The 25,443-nt window shown below is 37.0% G+C and overlaps 3 protein-coding genes across 3 annotated transcripts; 2 read left to right on the forward strand and 1 right to left on the reverse strand.

The window, feature by feature from the left end:
* The first annotated feature begins 239 nt into the window (after positions 1–239).
* cd68 (CD68 molecule) lies at positions 240–11,025 on the forward strand. Its single transcript, XM_044341263.1, has 6 exons — positions 240–395; positions 2,043–2,497; positions 2,964–3,083; positions 5,294–5,363; positions 6,121–6,288; positions 7,819–11,025. The coding sequence occupies exons 1-6, from the start codon at positions 347–349 to the stop codon at positions 7,956–7,958; spliced, it is 1,002 nt and encodes a 333-aa protein (XP_044197198.1). The 5' UTR covers positions 240–346; the 3' UTR covers positions 7,959–11,025.
* A 1,851-nt stretch (positions 11,026–12,876) lies between these two features.
* LOC122973604 lies at positions 12,877–19,209 on the forward strand. The gene is made up of 7 exons (XM_044341270.1): positions 12,877–13,031; positions 13,272–13,387; positions 14,212–14,322; positions 16,183–16,236; positions 17,286–17,444; positions 17,593–17,715; positions 17,991–19,209. Exons 1-7 carry the CDS (start codon positions 13,007–13,009, stop codon positions 18,027–18,029), a joined length of 627 nt encoding a protein of 208 aa, XP_044197205.1. The 5' UTR covers positions 12,877–13,006; the 3' UTR covers positions 18,030–19,209.
* slx1b (SLX1 homolog B, structure-specific endonuclease subunit) lies at positions 19,002–25,428 on the reverse strand. Its single transcript, XM_044341266.1, has 5 exons — positions 24,789–25,428; positions 24,060–24,111; positions 22,923–23,246; positions 22,594–22,809; positions 19,002–20,471 (listed from the first exon to the last, which is right to left on the reverse strand). The coding sequence occupies exons 1-5, from the start codon at positions 24,959–24,961 to the stop codon at positions 20,442–20,444; spliced, it is 795 nt and encodes a 264-aa protein (XP_044197201.1). The 5' UTR covers positions 24,962–25,428; the 3' UTR covers positions 19,002–20,441.
* Between the last annotated feature and the right edge of the window lie 15 nt (positions 25,429–25,443).

Below are 25,443 nucleotides of genomic sequence, written 5' to 3' on the forward strand. Positions count from 1 at the left end.
AGAATCAGTAACCACTATTTCAGACAACTCAAGAGTAAAAATGGGTCAGATTGATTCTCAACATAATAGGTGGGTTAATATGCTAATTTGCTATTGTTGTATCATTGTCTGTTGTATTGTTGTACTGGTACTTGTGGCAGTTGTGTTTTTGAAAATTAGTGATACTTTTCTTTTTTTTTTAAATGAAACTCTGATAACTTCCGGCCACTTTCTCTGTACCTTCAGCAGCTTGACGTAGCAGTTTGTTTATCAGCGGAGACTCAGCGCGTTCGATGCACAATTGAGCGTCACTGCAGAGAAGTGCAGCTGTGAACCAGTAACCGTCAGTCAGTCAACACCTGTCACCATGAACAAGGCTGTTGTGTTCATTTTCATGGCCTGCTGTGCTGTCTCAGGTAAGTCGCTTTCAATTTCGACGACTCTGTAAAAACAAAAACAAGCTGTGAGGTGTTTTTAGCAAGTTAGCGAAGGACTTTGTCCAGCTTTGCTCCAGTACAATACTAATTGTTTTATAACACAACGGAGTGTTGTCGCTTGTGTTGCTTCACGTTGTGACATATGTCAAAACTACAGTGTTATAGCTTATTTTATGCAGCCTTTATGTTAGATTATTGCTGCCTTACTTGGGTTTTGCATGTTTTTTTGTGCAGTGAAAATTAACAGATGTTTTATACGACCTCTCTGTGACTTCCTGGATTGTTTAGGGAACAGAAATTTCCGCAGTCTTTCGATAGTGTTGCACTTGAGTCACATGTCTGCTGGGGAGGGATGTTTTTTTAGAGGACAGGATGAATCTGCAACTTGTGTTCAACTCCAAATCTCGGTGTTGAAATCAGCAGTGGATATTCGACATTTTCTGACATTTATACGCCAATTAAGCAAGTTTTCTTGTCTTTATTGGGATGTACAATCAAGTTTTCAAAGAATATTTAAGTGCAATTAGGTATTACTAATTACTCTAAATTAGATGTTAAATCACATTGTCTTTAAAAAAAAAAATTACACATTTCTGTTCACTCTGGCAGTTGTTTACCTAATGCTGACCACTGAGTGGAGGTCATAGGTTGTATTTACTCATTTATCACTGCTTAAAATCACTTGTCCATTTGTCAAGCTCAAGCTGAGCACAATCAGTAACACGAAAGAGCTAACGCAACACTTTTTAAGTCCACCATCTGTGTTTAAAACCCAGTCACCTTTTCTATCTGAATCCTAAATTAGGACATTTCAGTAACCACTGCCTGGACCTGCAGATAAACTGTGCACTGAACACACATCACAAGCATCATAAATGTGCTGTGGACTCTGTGCTTCAATAAATATGATGACATCAGTTGGCATGCAAAGCAGTCAGGCTAAGTCTAACAGCTAATTTTAATTTTTGATTAATGGTCTAAAGCTGCTAGACAACCAACATTAAAGCTGCACTAATCAGTATTTTTTATATTAGCAGTGGATCAAATGACTATGTATAATGTGATAGAGGTCAATTATGGTGATGAACCCCCAGATAATTATTACCAAATCTGCTGTTGAGCTTTTTAGCTTCTTTTAGCTCATTGTTTTGGTTTCAGCTCTTATCAACTTAATTTCCAGCAGCAGCAGACAGATGTTTTAAGTGAAAAAGCTCTGATAAACCCACTGTACACTACCCATCCAGCACCAAACAGCAGACAGACACAGTTAGCAAATAGCTGGTGAACATAGTGAAGCATTTAGCAGCTAAAGAGACAGATATTTTCCTCGTGAGTTAATGGAGACTAAGACAGAGCTAAAAGGAGAGTGAATATTGGACTTAAATTCACCAGGTGGACACAAAAAAAATGAATGCTAATGTTGCTTCGTGACTGCTAGAAGACAACTGTTTTTTGACTTCATAAGGTGATGATATATGTTGTGTCTTCAGCTTGTTCAGCTGCCCCCAAGTGGCCAAAAATAACAAGTCAATGCAGCTTTAAGTAGAATATTCTTGAGTTGGGAAGTGGTATATGTATGAACATTCAAATGGATTTGTTTCTCCTTCTCTGTCTTGTTAACTGAAGCGCTATCATTGGCTGAAAATGAAAGGAGGTCCAAACCCTCTGCAACCATGTCCGCTCCGGGTGAGTTTGTGAACAGTCCTCCAGCTTCCACTCCCAGTGCTACAACTACCCAGACAAACACCTCCACCCCCACCCCCAAGCCTACAACTACCAAAGCCAAGTCTACAACTCCCACCCCCAAGTCTACAACTCCCACCCCCAAGTCTACAACTCCCACCCCCAAGCCTAAAACTACCACCGCCAAGCCTAAAACTACCACCGCCAAGCCTAAAACTACCACCGCCAAGCCTACAACTACCACCCCCAAGCCTACAACTACCACCCCCAAGCCTACTACAACCCCTACACCTACTCCTCCTGCCAACTTGACTGAAGGAAAGTACAACCTGACAAAAGACAAGAAAGTTTGCCTGATGGCTCAGATGGCAGTGCAGATTCGGCTGGCAACACCAAAGGTACACTTCATTAGTCACAATAGACACAACAAGAGCCCCTACAAAGATAGATCATCAGATTCTAATCTTAAAAACTGCATTTATGGATTTATAAGGACAATTCAAGGCTATCATCTTTCTGGCCAATTTTTTTTCATATCATATGAATCACAGAATATGTCAGCATGTATAGAACTTTCAGCACAAGCCCCTGGCTCAGCTTTTGGCAATGCGATCGTCAGCAATCTGTTTTCAGGAATTGAGAAAAAAGTTTTCATGCAAGTTTTTATTTCCTCAATGCAGTGTGTCTAATGACTGCAGTAGGTTAAATGTGTGTCATCTTTGTGTCATGAGACAATTGCTAATCCTGCATGACAGAGCAATATTGTTTCTCTTAAGAAACAATGTGGCTGCCATGGTATCTACTGGAACATTCTGATACAAGGTGGCCATCTAATTGCCTGTTTTCTCTCTGTTCATCTTTCAGGCCAATGGAACCTTCATTGTTCAGCCAGCGTTGACCAAAGCAGACGGATCTTGTGGAGAAAAAAAGGCCAACCTTACCCTCGTCTTCAAGGAAGGCCATATCACCTTCATGTTCAACAAGGTACTTTTGATTCCCTAGATTTGTTTTAAATATGGCATTGTAATGATGAGTGCATGTGGTGATAAAGAAAGTAAGGACAGGACATACATCTTTGACCTGCTCACACTGATTTGGAATTTTGCTCAAATTCTTGAGTAACCATTTTTAGTTCTGTGACATTAACACAATTGTCCCAGTCAGTCTCTTGATGAATAACAAATTGTTTGACTGGTAACTTCATATAGGAAGTGGAATCAGTGAAGAATTGTTAAAAAAGGGAAGTATGGTTAGTTGACAAGCCTGGCCATACAGCATGTGACAGACATAACTGTATCACACTGCCTCACTGCACAATGCTTGTGTGATTCAGTTATTGTTAGATTTGTAAGGGACACTCCTGAACAGAGAGAGAATTGAGAATTCGAGAATTTTCAAGGAAGCATAACATCAATGTATCATTGTCAACAACAAAACCTAGTTACAGATACAGTTAACTGACAAGAACATGTGCCTTATCTTTATCTAACACTGTATTTTAGCAAATGCAACACAAATCTCCCAACAACAACAGGTGGTGAAGTCATGGAGATCTTTTAAAGAAACATTTCTGAAATAGGGTTTGGACTGTATTACTTCACTTGAAGTAAGATAAGGCCTAAAAGTAAAAACATTATCTGCTAATATAGTAATGTAAAAAAATAATTAAAAATAATTTCTTAATCTTACTGACTCTGAATAAAGCTTTGGTGTGGTGCTGCGTGCGCCTTCTATTGGCTGGCCGCTATTGGTTGAAATATTTAAGAACCATTTTAGCAAACAGGATACCTGAAAAATATTGTTGTACATTGTGTGTTGATCCATTTAGTTATTTTACAAGTAGAAGTAGTAGTTAAGTCTGGTAAAATGAAAGTCCTTTAAATCTAGTTTAATAATACAATGAAAACGACTGTTTCCTCATAGGTTGAAAAGCATAAACTCAGTTTACCTGAACAATCACTTGGTTCTTGACTTTGTCAGCTAACTAACTTGCTAGCAAGATAATTTAGCAAAGCAAGTAATGGAAATGCTTACATGTAACTACTAGCCAGTATCTGTTGTTCTGTATTTTAGCCTCTGCTTGTGAGCTAGGAATCAATAACAATACAGTAAAGGTTAGTTCTCCAGACAGACCGACTGGATCTCTACTGGTAAACAACCTCAGATTTGTCTGTTAGCCTGACATCCTGTCCGGGTTGGCACTGTTCCATTAGCTTCTGTAAAGCCAATGCAATATGATTGATAGTTTGTTTTTTTTTCATTTTTTGGGAATTGAAACGTGTTTTTTGGGTATTCTATCAATATTCTAAGACAAATGAGCATCTACTACATCACTGGCTATTAGCATGAAACATTTGGGATTTTAACACAGTTAAACAACAATTAATTTGTAAAAAAAACCCCAAAAACTACAGCTCCCATTAAGTTCTACCAGTGCTGCAGTACACATAATAGCTCATCATAAATGTTGGTTTGGCTTGAGCTTGTGGGGAATTGTGTTTGTTAAAGGACACTAAAATCATGAATATTAAATAAAAAAACCTATAAATTAAAAAAAAATTCCATACTTATAAAGATGTTTGGAGTAAATTGCTCAACATACTGGTGAGAAAGATTTTGCTCTAAGGTTACAACCTTACAGTTGAAAAGTGAAAATCAATTTGACATTTGGAGAACTAATAAATGCTGTGCTGCTTTATAGCTAACTAAAGGAGTTTAACAAAACTAACATATCAACTTGAAACCAGCTATCGAAACCCTAGTGTGAACAAATAATGTCAAACTATATGAAAACCATTTTAGAAACACGAAAGAGCTGTGAGTGGTAAAGGGTTAATACTATAATAAAATGGTTGGTTGACCAGACAGACAAGTTCTGTCTATTTTTAGCTGTAGACGTGCTGAAACAACAACTGCCTAAAACAATCTCTGTTTGTGATGAAAAGGACTCCAGTAAATTCCCCATCACATTATTCCATGGACAATGAATTAAGAACAGTAACTCACATTTAATTACACTACTGTGTTTAGTGACATTAAAATGCTGAATCTTCACCTTGAATTACTCAGTTCCATTGGATGACTACCTTAGTGAAAGCCTGTCCTATTTTACTTTATTTCCTCAGAGTACTGCTGAAAATACGGCCTACATTGATGATTTGTCTTTTACCTTGTATTTTACTTTATTTCCTCAGAGTGCTTCTGAAAATACGGGCTACGTTGATGAGTTGTCTTTCACCCTGTCCTACCCCTTAAGCAAAGACCGTAAGTCAGAAATACTTACTTTTATTCTGGTCTCTACATATATCGTGTACTGCTATTTTATTGATTAAACAGTAACACTTTAATTTTAACTACCCCTTTTTGCCATTTATAAGCAGTATATCAACAGTTAATACATGTTTCATTACACACCACAATGTAGTACTGTAATAAGCAGATGTAACTGTTTGTTAGTGTATTGGTCAATAGCTATAACTCCTCCTGTGGGCACACATAATCAGATATTGAATAACAATATAGTAAAACACAGTTGAAATAATATGAAATATGTCTCCATAGGAGACAAATACTGCACATTAATAAACACTTAAAATGTCTTTATATCTTACTTATAACTACATTATAGTGTTAAAAACATTTATTAAATGGTTACATACTGCTTTTAAACGCTAAATATGGGGACTCAAAGTAAGGTTACTGATTAAACTTTAGACTCTTCTTATTGGGTCACTGCATTGGCATTGATATTTCAGCTGCAGTGGGTGTTGCACAAGACTGGCAAATATTAACATAGACAAGGAGCATTTTAGAGTCAACTTCCTTGTTTGTGTGTTCAACTATGTATAGACACAATCTGTGGAATTACTGTTAAGCATGTGTTGCCAGTAATATCCAGCCTATTTCAGTGCTATTCAGTTTAACAAGTTTTGTTCCATATCTGACAATCTACATTTGTTTTTATGGGAATTGTCATTATGTTCTAAGCAGACTTGAGCTTTGCTTTGCTTCTCTGTTGCAGTTAAGGAGTACAATGTCAAAAACTCGTCAGTGCATCTCTTCGCTGCAAAGGTTGGACGCTCCTACTCCTGCAGGGCTGAATCCATTTACATGGGCAATGGACTGTACCTGGATGTCAACCAAGACAGGATGCAGGCCTTCAATCTGACCAATAATGATTTTGGCAATCGTAAGTGTCCTCAAATGGCATTTATTTATTCTGAAGAAAAATCAATCAGGGAGCATTTTTGGCTTTGTGAGAGCTTCTCATTAAAACATGTATGTGCTTTCTATTAAAAATATATTTAAGCAAAAGTACAGAGGAATTGTCAGCTAAATGTATTTAAAGTACGCGTTATAGAGAATGGCCCCTTGCAATGCATCATATTTTATAAACCAATCATATGTTTTGTATGTAAAACCTTAACATAGCTCTCAAATAAATGTAGTGGAGTAAGAAGTACAATATATATATATTTTTTAAAGTATAATGAATGTAGTGGAGTAGAAATATAAAGTAGCATTAAATAAAAAGACTTAAGTAGAGTATGAGTGCCTAAGAATTGTACACAAGTACAGTACTCGAATAAGGTTCAAGGTTCAAATCCCTAAGCTACCTCTACCACTTGAATATCATCATATTGGTTATGATTTTATAAATGGCCAATATTTAATATGAACAATTGTCAGCTGGTTTTCGCATGAGCAGCAATAGCAGAAGAAAGCAGCATCATGTTCAGAACTGGACATGTTATATGACTTATATATACCTAATAAGTGGGAAACCATCAGAACAGTCAACACTAATAATAACAATAATAATAATAATGATAATAATAATAATTTTATTTATATAGCACTTTTACACGCAAAAGTGCTTAAAGAACGAACTATTATGCTATTGTCCAGCTCTAAATTTTTATTTTTGGACTCCACTAGAGTAGCTTTGCGTGATTCACAGTTCAAAAAACTCAGTTCAGTCTCTTTCTCTAACAGGCAGTCTTAGCTCCTGTCTCTTTAAAGCCCCCCTCCCAATGAGCCCACTCTGTTCTGATTGGCCAGCTTTCTGGAAGCTGCTGAGGGGCAGCACATATCAGATTTTTTGAAAATGCATAATTTCTGCGAAAAATGAAAACATAACTTTTTTCATTGTACTGCCATGATGATAATGACATTGTATGTAAAATGGACTTTTCATTCTCATATGGGATATTGAATATTGGACTTGAACTTGATTTTAGTTTATTTTTAACCAAAAAGATATTTTTTAGATGGAATTTATTTCATTTCAGTTTTCATTTAGTAATAATTATGCATTTTCAAACATAAAAATGAAAATTGAGTTATGTAAATTATTATTATTATTATTATTATTATTAGTAGTAGTAGTAGTAGTAGTAGTAGTATTTGAATATTGAATATAATATTGGCAACCATAGACTTCCATACTTGGTAAATAAACCCTTCCTAAGTCAGCTTTCAAGTGAAGCTAGTGGTTGATGATTCCATTGATTTTACTGACGTTTGCACTTCTTAATTTGAACATCTTATTAATTATTAAAAAATAAATGAATTTCTGAAGATATGAATATCTTAAATTTTGTATTGTGTTGTTTTTGTGTAGTAGTAATTTGTTACATAGGGTTTACTGAATAGAGGTCCATGATTCACCTGGTTGTCAGAAGTAAATCTGATATGTGTGTATCGTATGTTTTTCCAGCTGACCACTGTGCTGCTGACCGACCAGATTACCGCGTTGCCATTGCAGTGGGAGTGACGTTGCTGGTGCTCATTGTCATTGTGGTGGTGGCCTACCTGCTGGGCCGCAGGAAGAGGGCTGATGGCTACCAGTCTCTGTAAAGTCACCCAGAGGTCACTGTTATTATATGCCAAAATCAGTGAGGCTGTGATTTTTCTCAGGGGTTAAAGGGCACTTCCACTGAAGCCTAACCTGCCATTTTTCTGTCCTTTTATGTCTTGGTTTACCAATCTTACTAATATTGATAGTGTTTTAACCAGAGGTTTCTATATATGGAGGCTACAGTGTGCCATTGGAATAATTGTAGGCTTTTACAATGTTTTATTATAATGAACTAGTAAATTTATCATTTTAAAAAGCACAAAATTAGCCCTTAAGTGAAAAAAATATAATCAAAAGACCATTTAGTTTGCAGATTAATCCTTTTATTGTGTATTTACATGCTGAATTAAATTGTTAAAAATTTATTTTTAAAAGGCATTTAAATGTTACTTTTTAAAATCTCATTTACATATGTTTACCTTTTTTATTCAGTCTCACAATTAATTGGTTTCCTGCTTGAACATTTGTAGTTGTGATCATTTGAATTTAACAACACTTCTCTCTGTAATTTGTAAAGACATCAAAGCAGTTTGCCACCTAAAAGTTAAACCCTAAATCCAGCCCACAGACCAGATGGCAGATCACTGATTGGCCAGCTATTATGTGTCAGCAATTGTCTGGCCAATCATAATTGGATTACACTTTACTCTTTTACTTTGAGTTTATCAATTTATAATAGATTATGTATAATTCTTCCAGTGGCACACTGCAGTCTCCATACATAGAGGTTTTTTAAATGTATCATGCCAATAGCCATTGTTTTATGCTGACATTTAATCTTTCAATGTCCATTTTCATGCTAAAGAATTACACATTTCAAGCATTTGCCCACCAGAATGTTATTCTTACCACGGTGGACAAGCCTCTGAAACAGTATTTCTGTATTTGCACCCTGAAAAAAATGACAATACTAGTAATGACACATCATACAGGCTGACATCTTAATGTAATACTTACATAAACTGACCAAAATGTCTCATTAGAATCAGTTTGCATTATTCTTCCCCCAAATATTGGCTTTAAATATCTGTCTAACCCCACATAAAACGTTTTAAGTAAAATAAATAGCAGTCAGATTTTACTATATCTTCTATCAGAACTATACGCAGCTTGTTTCTACAAATATATTCATTTTAATTTTGCTTCATTGTTTAAGCATGATGTTTTTAATATTTTGTCATTCTTTTGTTTTTTAAAGAATCCAATCATCTTGTGTATGCTGTCAGATTGAGGATCTATTTTTACTGTTTCCAATGCAGACAAGGGAAGTAATCCAATCACTAACTTTACAGGTAATTATACAGAGTGTACAAATTTAAAAAGGGAAATTAGGAAGATGTTTTTAAGGGATCATAGTTCTACCTGGTCAACATTAATTGCACTGATTGCTTTTTTTCATGCTATATGTAGCTGATGCTTTGTATTCATAGATGGGACATACTGTTCATGTGAGCCAGCTATGAGTGTAGTCTCAACCTGATTTGATTTCTAATGGGTTATACATTCATTACATCTCATGAGTCTATCTCTCCACCACCAAGTCTACCCTAACACACTGTAATACCTTATATCTCTATATGCTGAACTGACAATGACAGAGTGAGAATAATAAATAAACAGAATGCTGTTGAGTAAACAATCTCACGTCAAGGTTTTTTCCTATCTTTATTCAAGAGCGTGGTCCTTCAATTTGAAAGAATAATTTATTGATTTCACAGTTCAGATTTTGTAATTCTTTCCCTCAAAACTCTGCCCTTGCACTCAACTAGCCCCTGCTTGCATTTAGATTTGCTCTGCTTCTGCTCAAACTGTGTGCTTGCACTCAGATTTATTGTTGCTTGCACAGATTTCCTGCTCCAGCTTCAGCTTCAGCCCTTCTCCTCGCACTCAGGCTGCTGAAACGTCTGCTCTCAGATTTCTGCTCTGCTCTCAGATTTTTTGTGCAACAACCCTAAATCCCCCAACCAATCGAAGGCCAGGTGTAGTGTTGACCAATGACATGATCCCTGCCGCCTGGTCTTCTATTGGTTGGGGAATTTTAACAGGGTTGTTGCACAAAATATCCGAGAAAAGTACAGTAATCTGATAGTAGATGTTTCATGAGTCAGAGTGCGAGGAGAAGGGCTAAAGCAGGGTAAAGGGATAAAGTGGGGAATCTGTGCAAGCAACAATAAATCTGAGTGCAAGCATACAGTTTGCAATAGAAGCAGAGCGATTCTAAGCAAAGCAGGGGCTATTAAGTGCGAGGGCACGGTTTTAAGAGAAAGAATTACAAAATCTGACCGTGAATCAGTAAATCATGCTCTCAAATTGAAAGACTACGCTCTTGAATAAAGATAGGAAAAGGCCCATAGATTACTCAGTAATTCACAGACTCAGCTACCAACAGTTTTCATAGGGACTATTTCTTCTGTAGAAAGTAGTTCCGATAAAACCGTTTGGTAGATTATCCAGAGTAACCAGGACATTGTTTCTGGAAAGACAAGCTGTTGTCCAATGAGTCTTTAAAATGTCATTTTTCAGTGATGTGAGCGTCACAAACTGAATTTCATTCACCTCCATTGTATTGAGATAGCAGCAGAAATCTCAGAGACGGATATCTCAAAACCTGGACAAATAAACCTAAAACTATCTGCATGAAGAGATACCACAAGAGGGAAGTTTAATGTGTGTGACTGGCCCTTAAAGTTTTCTGAAAAGTAGGCCAAACTTAGCTTTAATAATAGTCAGTATGGCATGGCAGGGGGTTGGCTGTCTGGATGCGATGTTATGAGTAAAACGTAGGTCACTGATTGATTGATTCCAACCCATCTCAGTGTAAATGTTCCTGAATAACTGTTCTGTAGTAGTTAGAGAACTGTGCAGTTAAAGACTCATTGAATTCATCAAGGATCAGACCTGCTGCTCACAGCTGTAGTTCCACATCGTGTCCACCAGGTGATGCTGTGAAGTCTGGCAAGTGGATAGAAATGAAGGACCTCACTGTATGTACAGTTATCCACAGTGTGTGAGCACTTATACCTGTTGTTAACCTCTTGTGCCAATAAAGACCGATATATTTCTAAATGTCTGTCTCTTTGATCGGCAGCCTCCACAGCAGTGTGATTTATCTTTAGCTGTCAATATTAAGATCATGAAATATGTGACTCAAGTACCGTACTTAAAGTCCCCCTCCAGTCAAAATTTTTTTTTCTCCTCGTTCCTTCCATTGAATGAGCTTCACTGTGCACAATGATGTATGTGCAGAATTTGACATTAGAAAGCTGTTTTTACATTCATCTGCTGAAAGAAGAACGTTTAAATGTGAGTTTAAGGCGTGTACTTGATTGATTTGTGACATCACAACTAGTTTAGAAGCCAATCGTGGTCCAATATTCAACTTACACAAGTGTGATGTGGAATCTTGAATCCTCCAGTACACAAACACTAAGAATGGACTTTACAGTAGTAGGAGACATCTTGTGTCCAGCAGGAAAACTTCTGAAATGAACAACATTTGCATATTCATACATTGTGGATTTTAATGAGGGAGCAGGAAGAGATGCCATTTTAAGAATTTTGAATCAAGTAATTGAAATTTTCTGTGAAAAAACATCAGACACAAATCATTCATCAAAGCAGAGTATTTTTGGAGGGTTCTTTAAGTAAAGGTTTAAGGTAATTATATCTCAGTGATGTCAGTGTTTCCATTTTACTCTACTTCATTCTTCCACTCAGCTACATTTCAGAGGCAAATTTGACACTTTATACGTAAATAAGGGAATGTGTGAGTAAGTGGAACACAAAGTACAATTTCCCTATTTGTCATGCTTTATAAAGTAAGTTTTTGTCTTCACTCGAATCACATTTGCCCTTGTACTTGTGGAAATTTTAACAATTGTATTACTCCTTGGTTGTTACTTGATGTTACAAAATTTTATATACCTGCAAGGGTCTACTACCATGGAAGGATTGGGAACATATTCCTGAGCTGCTGAGCGTTTCCGGCCGGCCGGCGGCCATCTTGGTTTTGAGAAATTTATGTTGCACTTACAAAGGCTGGCCAATGGATGGCAGCGTATGGGATGACACACTAGCGTCCACTGTGGTGGCTGATGTGCAACTATACCATTAAAACCCCATGCATATCTAAGAAAACGGCTTTTAAATAGCTGTCCACTGTAGTGACCACTATGCGTGAAAGGGTTAATATAGAAGCTCTAGTAAATAAATGATTTGTTACACTGGCAGCACCTGTGTTTAGCATTTTTAAGCAGTATATTAACATTTAATAAATGGTTTAGAACCCCCTATAAAGTTATTATAAGCAGATAAAAAATACATATTTAAGTGTTTATTAATGTACAGTATATGTCAACACTTCTATGAAGACATATTTTGTATTATCACAACTGTGTTTTACTATATTGTCATTCATTATCTGTTTATAGAAACTTACATCTGCTGACAACTACATGATTGTGTGTTGTAAACCATTTATTAACTCTTTATATACTGTTTATTAATGCTAAACAGGGGGATCTAAAGTAAGTGTAACTGTTGTGCCCTTTTGCGTGGTTTAAACTGTAATTAATAATTTATCAATGTGAACAAAAACATTAAAAACATATGTAGAGTTCATTAAATGACCTCAGATGGATGTATATTGTCCTACTATGATACTAACATGAATTTAAAACACTACTTAACTCCTTACATCACTCTAAATAAGTTTCACATCGCTGGAGATTATTACAAGGCAGTATGTGTATCATCTTTATCGAGTTGAACAAATGACAACATCTTGTCACATAAGTGATCTCTACCAGCTGTTTTAGTGATGATAGCAGATTTTGGTGGTTCATTAGGTGCCACTCAGCCAATCATACTGTCTGTTATAAACAGCTGATGTGGTTCCTGAGAGGAGCTGTGCAGCAGGAGTCATGTTGCACTGACAGACGGCGGGGTGGGACACGACCACCAACACCCACGAAGTTTCTGCTAAACTTTCTGATCTGACCTGCAGCCTGGAATCACCAGATACGTAACAAGGTTCCTCCGACAAGTCATGGCGGACACCGTGATCACGGCAGGTAAAAAGACGCTCTGTTAACACACCATCTCAGAGTTTTTAGTGAGGAAACTGCGTATGAAGATCCATGTTGTTTGTCCAGATTGATGGAATCCAGATGTTGTGTTCCGCTTGTGATACTGAAGCTGACTTCCGCTGGCTGCACAATGCATAGTCTTTTCTTTTCCACCGTGTGTTTCCGTTAAATAACAACACACTGTATATAATAGACATTAAGAGGAGCTGATGGTGTGTGTTTCAGATGCAGCAGCTGTTGTGGAGGCAGGTTCAGTTGAGAGCCCTCTGGTAGCAGTCACTTTCCAGAGAAACGTCCACAGGAAGGAGAAGTATCTGGAGGCTGAACCCAAAGCTCTGGGGGTACAGTGTGTGTGTGTGTGTGTGTGTGTGTGTGTGTGTGTGTGTGTGTGTGTGTGTGTGTGTGTGTGTCAGTGGTGGAAGAACTACTCAGATCCCTTACTTAAGTAAAAGTACCAATACAGCAATGTGAAAGTACTCCATTACAAGTAAAAGTCCTGCATGAAAAATCCTACTACCATAAAAGTACATCAACATGTTAACATGTAGCTGCTGGGGGTGGAGCTAGTTTACAGTTTACCGTTAATAGGAGAGGACGAAAGAAAAAAAGAAAGTTCTGATACACAAATCTGTTTTCAGTTTTTAGACTTTTTCTCTAATCTTTGATTTTTGCTGAAATATTGGATCATTTGAACATTTATTGAAATGAAAGCATGTGAGAAGTTTAGAGGGAAAAATCACTATTTGGTGGAGCTGTTAACAACTCATAGACATGTGAAATGTGACCCCGACTACACACTGCTTTTTGTGAGACGTCAAAAGACAAAAAGGTTGAAAGCCACTGGTTTCATCTTTAACAATGTGTTGTATTTTAAAAGCTTGTTATATTATCCATTGTGTCAAATCTTCATCTGAAAAGTAACTAAAGCTGTCAAATAAATGTAGTGGAGTAGAAAGTATAAAGTAGCATCACATGGAAATACTCAAGTAAAGTACAAGTACCTCAAAATTGTACTAAAGAACAGCACTTGAGTGAATGTTACTTTTCACTACTGGTGTGTGTGTGTGTGTGTGTGTGTGTGTGTGTGTGTGTGTGTGTGTGTGTGTGTGTGTGTGTGTATGTGTGTGTAAAGCTGACGTATTCTCTTTGCTGTTGTGTGTTCCAGATCACTCAGATTGGCCTGAGTGTGTTTCAGGTCAATTGTGTGATTGTGTTCCTGGCTAAAGGCCTGAGTGTCATGGAGAATGACATACCTTTCCTCATTGCATCTCTGCTGGTAAGCACATGGATAACTCAAACACTATGTTGTCACATCATCAGTAGAGGTGGACAACAATGAAATAAATATACGATATTTATTTTATTATAAGTGTTGTGAATGTTTATTCTGTTCTACTTTATGGCGGTACTTATTTTTTTAATGTTTGATGTGTGTGATGACGTACTTTGATTTTTCTTTGTGGTACTTTAATTTGCAGGGGCGCTCCAGTGATTGAGGGACTTACTTAACACAGATGAATGATATAATGGAAGCAGCAGAGGCTGACATATCCTGACTTTTAGTCTCTAGTATGGATAAAACTCCAGAAATTCTCAGTCCTATATTTCCCATAATGCAATATTTAAAGTCAGACCATGCATGTCTGGTAAATCTTTCACTCATAGATTTGTATTCTCCAAGCCCTGACTGGGCTGAGATGACATCATTGTGACATCATCAGGTGTTATTTTAGACTTTACAAAGCTCCTCCAGAGCCACAGATGATAGTATAAAGCTAGTACTGTCCTTGACAAGTAAACTGAACCTAATATATAAAATTGATGGACTGCCCCTTTAACTTACACTTTATTAATATCCTGAAGGAAATTTATTTTGCAGCCAGGAATTAAACACACAGGTCATAACACACTGATCACAGTAAGCCAAAGATAAAAACACCTCTATCATACTTTATAAAAGAGAGCCAAATCAAGTGCAGTTCATGTTCCATTACAATGCAGGTGTCTCTGTATAACATTAACTCAGCAAGAAAAGAGGGGAATCTGGGAAAATCTGGGACTTGTAAAAGTAGGCTGAATCTCACTTTTCAGACTGTATGTGGAAATATGTGTATTAGAGTTGTGTAGAAGGCAAAGAGAATGAGGCTTTCAATTGTTCTGGGAATATAAGACAGGTTAAACTCCTTATGAAGTGTTTGATCAGCACAGTTAAAAAAGCTGAGCCTTGTCCCAAACATTAAGATGTGACTGGATGACTTAATTAACACCTTACATTTAAAAAAGAGTCGATATGCTTTAAAAAACAAACTTTCAATTTGATAGAATTTGGAAACCCCTCATTAAAATAGAAGACAAACTATATTTTCCATCTATAAGATTTGGGTGGGAGGGTGGGATCATCTACTCTTTATTGCCTTTTCTCTTTTCTTCCTCTCTTATTTCCTTCTCAGTTTAACTGTCTGTCATTACTGTTCTACTTTTTCCTTTTTCTTGTCTTTAGTCAGTTTTTACTACAGACTGAATGTCAAGTTGATACTTGCAACGCATCTTTTGGCATAATTGTCAAACTGAGCAATAATTGACTCATTGTCATTTATATATGAACCAGAATCCTCAACAAATATCAGAATCCTCACTAATCTTTGATAAAAAGTTGAGCCTTACTGAAAAGTTTTTGTCTTTTGTCTATTTTTACTCGCAAAGGCAACCGAGCCACAATACATTAGGAATAGAGCATTGCAACCAGCTATTACACAGCTCCACTCCCTACAAACACTGTTGTCCCTTTAAACTTTTATACCTCCTTCCAAACAGATCTCTTTTTTTCATGTAAAAAAAACATAATGATACTTTTGTTCGTACTGAATTTATTCTATATATTGGTATATTTTGGTATAATACATATTCTGTATCCTCATAATGTTTTTCATACTTTTGAATTCATTATTTTACATGTCAGAAATTGTCAGTTGTTTGTAATTGATTTGACTCACCAATGATCATTGCTCTCTTAATTCTATTCAGGTTCCCTTATTTATCCGTGTGTGATTTCCTGCTGGAATCCACTCTACAGAGGACATTTTTCAGCTGTCTGTGACTCTTTGTGGTGATTGTGTGATATTTGCTCTCTTCACAGGTGGTAATAGCAGGCAGTGTGGCTATAGCAGCACAGAACCTCCACCTGCCCACGGTGAGTTACAGTACAGGGCTGCAGAGGAGGAGTAGTCTATGTACAGCAGCAGGCAGACAAAATAACACAAGCATCAAACAATATATAATAATACCAACCAGCAAATATAAATCCAGGTCATAGACTGCTTTCAGAACAAGAAACATGAACTGTAACATGCAGCTGCATCATTGCTCCATTAACTGGCAGGATTAGCAGTAAGAGGGGACAGTGAGGAGGCAAACACACACATGGCAACTGAGTGATGTATGGCATGAGTGCATGTGCTCAGGATGGAGACAATGTAGGACTGACATGAGGCAAGAGACAAACGTAATACACTAAATACACAAGTGTTGATGACTTGAGGGACTACATATGACGGTTGATGCTGGAAAGAGACAACTGCTGGACTGTGAGACACTCTGGATGTTGGACCAAAGAGTCATAAAACTCATCTGTTTTTTTTAAAGAAGTATAATTTATCACATCTTTATTTTTGTAGCTTTAACCATCGGTGTTATCAGATACAACTCAGCAGTGTAATAGCTGAGATCTGAGAACATGATAAAATCGCTAAAATGACGTCAGATTAGTCGAGAGACTTAATCAGTCAGATCATCAGGAAGGTTGTAAACAAACCTTGAAGTTAGTCAAACTTATCTGGAGGAGAAAACAAGGGTGAGTAATAAAATAATTACCCAAATTTATATTGGGCTCATGGTACCTATCCCTAAATGAATGAATGAATCAACTCACACAAAGATACTTGTGTCCAGTTAGTGATGTGAAGATAAAAAAAAAGTAGAAATAAAGTAACAATATAGAGAAATATAACATAATAAAACGTTGAAGTTTTGGTTCATAAAAGAGAAATTGAGCGAGCAAATGTTCAGCTCTCATCTTTGTGGATTAGGAAATGGAAGGGTTAAATATTTTTGTCATTATGCAGCAGATAGATTATGTTCTCATCCAGATAGAAGATAGGAAATATCCTCAGAACAGTGGCAGTTATTGAGAAAAATGTTTTTTCTCTTAAAGATGTATTTCCTGTTCTGTCTTTGTCTCAGCTGCAGGGCTGTTTAGGGATGCAGGTTGTGGCTTGTGGCGCCTCCGTCTTCAACATCCTCTTTAATCTGGTGAAAGTGGATAGTGTGCCTCCTTCCTGCTGGCATTATTACTACGAAAACACCTCATTTACTAATGCTGAGATTTGCCATGTCATTCAGGTGAGTTGTAACAGTGTCACCCTTATGTCGTGATGGGTTATAAAGCAAAGTATCATACATACGGAACATTCAAAGATACCTTTTTAAAAGGTTACCTTTTCTTTCTTTTGTCCACACATAATCTCTATAAATCTTATCCAATTTACAGGGCACCCAGGCCCACTTTTATGCTGAAGCTGCGGTCATCCAGGCGACTCTGTTGGCCATCTCAGCTGCTCTGGCTGCCTATTGCTGCAAGGTGGTCAACTGCTGCTCGCCAGCTCCCAAAATGGTGAGTAGATGCCGATGATGGCTGTGGTAATACAGCTGCAGAGGCTTTCCAGTTGTGTCACAAATCGTCCTCTGTACAACAGGGTTCCCTAAAATGTATAAATAAACCAGCCATGCTAGAAAAAGAGAGATGATCATTTTTGGGAGCAGAATTTCATTAAGCCCCACAAAGACAAGGATCTTCACAAAGTAAATATTATACTTCACCATTTCATTGCAGCGTCAACCATTCACTGGCTTACATTTGTCCTGTACCTTCTTTTCTGTCCCTTTCAGCCGGTGATCACAGTACAAACCCCCCCTGTCCAGCAGTGAGGAGACAAACTGGACCAGCACAGAAGACACATGTACAACCACTTACAAACGTAACACAAAGTTAAAGCTGCACTCATTCATATTTTTATGTTAATGAATGCTTGTTGTCATGAACCATATATTTTTTTACACTAGATAACATGTTTTTATATGTACTAACTCTCTGTTCATGTGAACTTTTATCATAGTATGTCAAAAAGTAAAGTCAAATAGTAAAGTCAAGACAGCAATCTGATGAAATTGGACCCATTAAAGGTGCAGTGTGTAGAATTTAGTGGCATCTAGCAGAACGGACTTGGCAGAAACAGAATATAATATTCATAGGTATGTTTTAATTAGTGTATAATCACCTGAAAATAAGAATTGTTGTGTTTTTGTTACATTAGAATGAGCCCTTTATATCTACATAGGGAGCAGTCTGCCATGTTGCACCACCATATTTCTACAGTAGCCCAGAACGGACAAACCAAACACTGGCTCTAGAGAGAGCCTTTTACATTTTTCACGAGTTTCGTGGCCACTAAATCCTACACACAAGTCAGTGAACTGGCTCAGTAATGTCATGTCTGTAGTTTGCTAACATTAGCTAACATAACTACCATAAGCTACCAGTCATACCAGACCTAAGGTTGTAACAACAAAAGGTAAATGGACTGCACTTATATAGCACCTTTCTAGTCTTCGAACCACTCAAAGCGGTTTTCACACTACAAGCCACATTCACTGATTCACACACATATTCTGCAAGGTGCCAACCTGCTCATCAGGAGGATCTAATCATTCACACACTGATGGCACAGCCATCAGGAACGATTTTGGGGTTCAGTATCTTACCAAGGACACTTTGACATGTGGACTGAAGGAGCAGGGAATCAAACTGCTGATCTTCTGATTAGTGGAAAAGCCACTCTACCTCCTGAGCCACAGCCGCCCTCTGGTGTGTTGCACTGAATTCAACATTTCATTTTTAAATAGTCTAACTTGATTATGTTATTAACACCACTGAAACTAACTGTGTAGAGGAACATTTATACACCACTAAAATCACAAGTTAATACACTGCTTTTCTAAAATGTGTTTGTTCAGATTGCTGGTTAGTTTATGATGATCACTACCTTGTTTTATTTGTCTCTATTGCTAACAACTATGGATAACATAAAGACAGATCTAAATATGTTTCACAAGAGTTTGTTTTTCTTTTTGAAAGAGGCGTTGTTCTGGTGTTAAACCCTCATATTTGTCGATAGAATTCACTGAAAACATAACTGAACAGTAACATTAATGAATGAAATAAGAAAAAATAACAATGAAATTTCACAGACCAGTTAGTAGTTAGTTAATCCCAATCCCGCCCAGTCTAAAGTGGGGAATTGCATTTGGGGAATTTTGACTCATGACCTCAGGTTTTCTAAAATTCTGCATATTGCTCTGAAACTGTTCATGAGCTCTCTGAACTATCTGCACCAAGTTTCCCAAAGGTTGCCGATCAGTGGAAGGAATCAACAATATTACAGAGGCAAAAGGGAGACATAGATTTTTATGGGTATGTTTGACACTTGTTATATACTAATACTATACGCATACTATACGCACTAATACGTATACTAATAAACTCATAAGATCATTCATACTCCATTTACCTCCCAACAAGGCCTGCAATTAATGATTATTTTACTGATTCATCTTTGATTTTTTGATTTAGTTTATGAAACATTTGAAAATTATATAATAGCGTCCTGTCATAAAATTAGTTTTTATTTGCAAGCTTTCTGTGTGACCCAACGTCAAAAGACCAGCAAAAAGCATTCATTTTAGTGATATAAATTATCTGCTAAATTTGAACATTTGTTACATTATATCCAGCTAATGTACTTTCACAGCAACTTTTTAACTAGTCATAGCAGGATAAACACAGGTACAACTAATAACATGAATGATGAATCAGTATTTACCCAAATTACATAACTTATACATCATTTTTACATTCAGTGTATAAAATGGCACACAGTTCAGAACTTTTCATTGGACCTGACCTTGTTTCAACAATCAGTGCTGTACAGTATTACCTTAACAGAGAAATACACTTCAAACACAGTACAAAACATTCTTGTTTTATTTGTCACAAACTGCATTAAAAAATGTTTTTCCCACAAATATTCAATACATTAAACACATATGGTTAAAAAAAAGATACTTCATGATCAGATGATAATGATAATGATCAGATAAAAATGGAACATAGCCAGTGGTTACAGTGGATCCTGAGAGATGTTGGACCTGTACAGATATATTATATATACAGACAGCTTACTGTTCAGTTTGAAAAGGAATTACACATAATCTACATAATTCTCTATGACAGCGTCATGTGGCTCCACAGTTCATTAAGAAGGAAATAATAAGTTCACTCCCTCACATCTGCAGTTCATCTGCCCAGTGGCTCTGTGGGAGAAAATAGGACAAATTAGTAAAGCAAAAACTTGTTATACATATGAAATCTTTTGCTGTCACAGCCTCTAGCTTAATCAATTATTAAAATAAATAGTTTGAATATGAACTTTTATACAGGAAAATGTAAAATGTTTCCTGCAGTTGTATGACATTTGCATATTTAATGCGCCGTTCTTAAAAAAAACATTTGTAATGACACTCTTGGTGCACATCTTCTTACAGTGACAATTTATAGATTTCAAATTTTGAATTTTTTTTGTAGATAACTGGTACGCTTTACCAGTTATTAAAAATCAATTCCCTTCTGATGACATGTACAGCTTGTGAGTTATTATAACTGATACAATGCATTAAAGTGTATGGAGGCCCATTCACTTCCATTGTATTTATAACTAAGTATTTGTCTATTGCACACAGTGATCATCACCTGTACTTAAAGGATAGGTTCATCATTTTTCAAGTATGTTTTAAAACATCACTCATCTTTCTATAAAATGAGTTGGGAAGCCGACAACAAGTCTAACTTTACTTTAACATGACCCCCCTCATCCTAGTAGCATCTTTATACTCCCTCATGCTACAATGCTATATGTAATGTAAACACGTCTCGCTGATGGTCTCATTTGCTTATGGAAGTCATATACAAGCATCATGAGACTGTTTCATGACCAGTTAAAAATTCCTTATAGTAACTTTAAATTTGTTTCAATTAAATTTATTTTGGAGGGAAAAATGACAGTGAATGATGTATTTTAACTGGATTTGCTGATCAGAAAGGATGAGTTTAGATCAAACCAATATTCATTTTCATTTCTTTTATATAGCTTTCCTCTGATCATCACATATCATTCAAAAACATCAACTTTACCATTGAACATAGCCAATGACAACTATTCCGTTAAATAATCATAAATTTATTATAATAGGTTTCATTTTGGGCATATGTGTATGGCTGTGAGTATAAGTCCTATAATATACAGTATATGAGTTGTGCATCATCTTTGTCTTCAACATCAGTTCGTGTACAAACATTCCTGTTTAGCTTTATGCTTTTAACTCACACTGATATTTGGTCGTTTAAAATGTCGACTGGTGCAGCGAACACTTTTACTTATCATTGCAGAAAAAGCACAGGTGCAATTAATAACATTAACGATGGCTCTGATCTATTTATGTTCTCAGTGAGCCAGCAAGCACGAGAGCACTCATCAGTCATTAACTACACCTGTGAGTTTCCTGACAAAATGTCTGTATTGTGTTCTCATATGTTTTAAATGATCAATCAGAAGTATCATTTCATAGAAATCTGAAACACATAATAGTGTAAAAGTGGAATTTCAGTCAGTAAATGTAACAAGCTAACAGAGAAAACGTCCATCACAATTTCCTGAAACCCAAGGTGACAACTTCAAATTGTTTCTTTTGTTTCACCAACAGTCCAAAACCTAAAGATATTCACTTTACTATCACACAAGACAAACATAGAACTGTTTCAGCTGGATTTCCTGGACAGATTTCTTTCTTAAAGTGCCCAAAAAGTGAAATCTTTTACATACATTACAATGATATGCAGATTTAGAAGTGAGATGCCACCACTACTTGTCTACTTCCCTACTCAGATTTGTCTATAGCTGAGGCTGCTTTTAATCACTGTTCATTTTCATGCCTGAGCCATACAGCACTGACACACTGAACCCTTTTCAGACATGTATTATGTAACATTGCTGTCTGGCTTTTTGTCATATAGAGTGAATGACAGAATTCTATTCAGACTTGTACAGCTTTTAAGTGTTACAGAAATGTTACAGCTTTGACTCAGTAAGATTTCTGTCATGACTTTTGCTAAAAATGTCTCAGGTGTTTATTCAAATGTGCATGTCTGAAAGAAGCTTTATACTCACTCCTCATATTTATTTGAATTAGTGTCTTCAAGATATAGTGATACACTGTATGTAAGTGAAACTGCATCATGTCCATATCATGAGGTAGACAAAAATGAAGTGGGACATGGCAACATCCAAATATCCATACACACACACACACACACACACACACACACACACACACACACACACACACACACACACACAAAGCTAATTCTCCTGTAACTTACTTGAGATGCAGACGGTGTGAACTCCTCCAGGTCTCCAAAACAGCCGTGTTTATGACGGATGAGACTCCCCCACAGCACTGAGCGACGACAGGCTGGACACTGGCCCTCCACAGGCAGGAGGTGGGATGGCTCTGACTTCAGGAAATGCTTAGATAGGCAGATCACATGACTGCTCATCCCACAGGACGGGTGGAAACAGCTCAGCTTCTCTGACACCTGAGGAAAACAAGGATTTGAGTTGTAAATGCCAAAAACCTGTGATAACAAACCCAGATACAGATCACATGTTAACACCGGGTGCTTATACTGTATATGTAAAGGGATTTTACCTTGACCAGACCTCTGCAGAGGAAGCACCTGGATGTCTCCTCCTCCTCCTCCCCAGAAGACTGCAGCAGCGGCAGCTTCTTCTTGGCTCTCACGCTCCCAAAAGCGATGGGGATGTGCAGAGGAGGCTGCAGACTGGGCTCGAAGTCCATCCTGTATTCCTGCTTGAGCCAGCGGGCCGTCAGCGGCAGCCTGTTCCACGGCGCCGCCCGCAGCATGTTGGATACGACGCGCCAGTGGAACTGCAGGCTTGACTCCTTCCTGGAGCGCCGAGAGACGTGGGAGAGACGCTTGGAGGAGTGAGGATGCTGCCACGCCCACTCAAACTGACAGAGAAATACAATGAGAGAATTATTCATGGCTTAAAGCAAAGTCATGTACTGGGATTGGATTTAAGAGCAATTTATAATGAAAATAATGGAATGAATTGCCCAGTTTTCATGGAACAAATGAATATTTAAGGAATATCTGACTAAAAACTGACATAACTAATGACATAAAACATACAGTACAACTACACCTGCTTGGCATTAGACATTTGATAGGTGTCTTTAACACTCGTACTTTTTTATTTTAAAGGGGACGTATTCTGAACATTTCCAGGTCTAACAGAGAGGTCAATATTTGAAATGATGGAGAGAACTGCAACACATAGAGCTAATCAACTGGTTGCCAACTATTGAACTATATCAACTATTTTTTTTATCATTCATTAATTGTTTGGTGTCATTTTTTTAAAGAAAAAATGTCCAATTTATCTGATTCCAGCCTCTTAAATGTGAAGATTTTTTCTGGTTTCTTTAGTCCTCTGTGACAGTAAAGTGAAGATCTTTGGGTTGTGGACTGTTGGTCAGGACAAAACAAGACATCTAAGGTTGCATCTTGGGCTTGAGGAAACAGTGATTGACATTTTTCACCATTTTTAGACATTTTATAGAACAAATAACTAATCGATTAATCGAGAAAATAATCGACACATTATTTGATGATGAAAATAATTGTTAGTTAAAGCCCTATTATAAATATAGATAATGAGTCAAAATGATGACTATGACACAGTACAGTTTACTGTTATATATCTTTAAACATGATTAGAATATATTCACATTCAATATTAGTCATATCAAAATCTTACTTACCCTCAGGGCAGCAATATCAGAGGGGAAGCCGTGTATAATGAGGACCATCTCCCTGAACAAGACAAAGGAATATAATCAGAATATCACTATGTGATTACACAGATGTAGTAGATCATGTAGTACAGTATGATCATGTAGTACAATGCAGTATTCATACCAGATTACACAGATGTAGGACAGTATAAATCATGTAATACAGAGTGATCATGTAGTACAGTATAGTATAGATCGTGTAGTGCAGTATAGATATGTAGTACAGTGCAGTATGATCATGTGGTACAGTGGATATAGATATGTAGTGTAGTGCAGTATGAGTATGTAGTACAGTGCAGTGCCGATATATAGTGTAGTGCAATATGATCATATAGTACAGTGCAGTATAGAAATGTAGTTCAGTGCAGTATAGATATGTAGTATAGTGCAGTATGTATATGTAGTTCAGTGCAGTATGATCATATAGTACAGTGCAGTATGATCATGTGATCATGTAGTACAGTGCAGTATAGATATGTAGTACAGTGCAGTATGATCATATAGTACAATGCAGTATGATCATGTAGTACAGTGCAGTATAGACATGTAGTACAGTGCAGTACCTATATATATGTTGTACAGTGCAGTATGATCATGTGATCATGTAGTACAGTGCAGTATAGATATGTAGTACAGTGCAGGATAGATATGCAGTACAGTGCAGTATAGATATGTAGTTCAGTGCAGTATTCATACCACGGTCCTCTGCCGCTGGTCCTCTTGGCTCCTCCGCGGTGCCGTCCGGCGTTGTGCTGTCCGATCCTGCGCTCGGGGTTCACAGTGAAGCCAATGTAGATGCGGCCTTTGAATTTCGGGTTGATGCAGTACAGCATGTACACACCAAAGAAGCTCTCCACCTCTACTACCATTGTAGAGGAAACTAACAGCAGGTTTACTGTTAAACTGATTTTCGAACGGCCGCTAAAGGCACAAACTGTAAAATATCAGATAACTAGCGTGTGTGCGGAATAAACAAAAAGTATTGAATCAAAGTAACATATCCGACAATTAAATTGCGGTAATATTGCCATTCTCGTGGCTATATCACCATTTAATGTAATTACGTTTTACAGTCGCGGACTTTCGAGTTACTACAAATGTTATGTTTAATTTATTCATGTTAAGCGTACAAACAATCTGTATTAGTAGTTCACCAAGTTGCCTGATTACAAATAATGTTCAAAAGACGCACTGTGTCTCGCAGGGCTGCTAATAAAAACTAACTACATGAATAGCAAACGTTTGACAGCACCGTATCTTGAACTGAGAGTTGAAAAATAAATATACTTTTGTTTCATTAATCACTATAAACATTTAGTTCGTCTTTCGGTGAGAACCCCTAATATTATGA

This window comes from Thunnus albacares, chromosome 22, assembly GCF_914725855.1.
Source record: "Thunnus albacares chromosome 22, fThuAlb1.1, whole genome shotgun sequence".
Taxonomy (NCBI): Eukaryota; Metazoa; Chordata; class Actinopteri; order Scombriformes; family Scombridae; genus Thunnus; species Thunnus albacares.